The 1,944-nt window shown below is 58.3% G+C and overlaps 1 protein-coding gene across 1 annotated transcript in view; it reads left to right on the top strand.

Moving 5' to 3' along the window:
- Window positions 1-6: 6 nt before the first annotated feature.
- The window catches only part of LOC107307838 (arf-GAP with coiled-coil, ANK repeat and PH domain-containing protein 1-like), a 10,534-nt gene continuing 8,596 nt past the window's right edge, over window positions 7-1,944 (top strand). Inside the window, exons 1-2 of the mRNA XM_015851342.2 lie at window positions 7-120; window positions 1,022-1,137. Coding sequence (XP_015706828.2) covers window positions 13-120; window positions 1,022-1,137 — 224 coding nt within the window. The 5' untranslated portion in view covers window positions 7-12. The remainder of the gene's footprint in view (window positions 121-1,021; window positions 1,138-1,944) is intronic.

Genomic DNA, 1,944 nt, shown 5'->3' with positions numbered 1-1,944 from the left:
CTATGGGTCTCTATGGGGCGGTTTCACCCTATATCCCCCCATAAGCTGGAGCAGCTGGAGCTGGAGGCAGCGCGGAGACAGAGGGAGATGGAGCAGAGACACGCCATGTTAATGCAGCAGGTGGGCGGGGCTTAAGGGGGAGGGGGCGGGGCTTAAAGGGGGCCTGGCCAATCAGGAGCGGTGGCTGGAGGGAGGGGGCGTGGCCTAAATAGGGGGCGTGGCCAAAGGGGGAGGGCTCAGCCAATAGGAGGGTGAGGACTGAATGGAGGGGGCGTGGCTTGGAGGGAGTGGGCGTGGCTTGGAGGAAGAGGGCGTGGCTTGAATGGGGGCGTGACCTAAATAGGAAGCGTGGCCAATAGGGGAGGGCTCAGCCAATAAGAGGGCAAGGATTGAATGGAGGGGGCGTGGCTTGATAGAAGGGGGCGTGGCTTGAAGGGAGGGGCGTGGCTTGAACGGGGGTGTGGCCTAAATAGGGGGCGTGGCCTATAGGGGTGGGCTCAGCCAATAGGAGGGCGAGGATTGAATGGAGGGGGCAGGGCTTGATAGAAGGGGCGTGGCCTGAATAGGGGGCGTGGCCAAAGGGGGAGGGCTCAGCCAATGAGAGGGCGAGGATTGAAGGGAGGGGGTGTGGCCTGTTGGGAGGGGGGCGTGGCTTGGAGGGAGGGGGCGTGGCCTAAATAGGGGGGCGTGGCCAAAGCGGGAGGGCTCAGCCAATAGGAGGGCGAGGATTGAATGGAGGGGGCGTGGCTTGATAGAAGGGGGCGTGGCTTGAAGGGGGGGCGTGGCTTGCTAGAAAGGGGGCGTGGCTTGAAGGGAGGGGCGTGGCTTGAACGGGGGTGTGGCCTAAATAGGGGGCGTGGCCAATAGGGGAGGGCTCAGCCAATAGGAGGGCGAGGATTGAATGGAGGGGGCGTGGCCTAAATAGGGGGCGTGGCTTGAAGGGGAGGGGCGTGGCTTGCTAGAAAGGGGGCGTGGCTTCGGTGGTTTGTGGGCGTGGCCTGATCCAACCTCATCCAATCAGGACTTGACTCAGGACGTGGTGGGCGTGGCCAACAAGGGGGCGGGGCATCCCGAAGCTCCGCCCATGGAGGGGTATCTATATAAGAGAGCCAGCAACGCATTTAGGACATGGAGCAGGTAACACCCCATAGAGACCCTATATACCCCATAGAGACCCATAGGGACCCATAGAGACCTATAGGGACCCATAGGGACCCATAGGGACCCATAGAGAACCATAGAGACCCCATAGAGACCTATAGGGACCCCATAGAGACCCCATAGAGACCCCATAGAGACCCCATAGAGACCCATAGAGACCCATAGAGACCCACAGGGACCCCATAGAGACCCATAGGGACCCATAGAGACGAATAGGGACCCCATAGGAACCCATAGAGACCCATAGAGACACCATAGAGTCCCGTAGAGCCCCATAGCACCCCATAGAGACCCATAGAGAACCATAGGGACCCATTGAGACCCATAGAGACCAATAGAGACCCCATAGAGACCCATAGGGACCCATAGAGACCCTATATCCCATAGAGACCCATAGAAACCCTATATTCCCCATAGATCCTTTATATCCCCTATAGAGACCCCATAGGGACCCATAGAGACCCATAGGGACCCATAGAGACCCATAGAGACCCTATATCCTTCATAGAGACCCCATAGAGACCCATAGGGACCCCATAGAGACCCACAGAGACCCCATAGAGACCCCATAGGGACCCATAGGGACCCCATAGAGACCCATAGGGTCCCATAGAGACCCCATAGAGACTCATAGGGACCCATAGAGATCCATAGTGACCCCATAGAGACCCATAGAGACCCATAGAGACCCATAGGGACCCATAGAGACCTATAGAGACCCATAGAGACCCCATAGAGACCCATAGGGACCCATAGAGACCCATAGAGACCCATATAGATCAA

This window comes from Coturnix japonica, unplaced genomic scaffold, assembly GCF_001577835.2.
Source record: "Coturnix japonica isolate 7356 unplaced genomic scaffold, Coturnix japonica 2.1 chrUnrandom1036, whole genome shotgun sequence".
Taxonomy (NCBI): Eukaryota; Metazoa; Chordata; class Aves; order Galliformes; family Phasianidae; genus Coturnix; species Coturnix japonica.
This window is presented reverse-complemented; position numbering and strand designations above follow the sequence as displayed.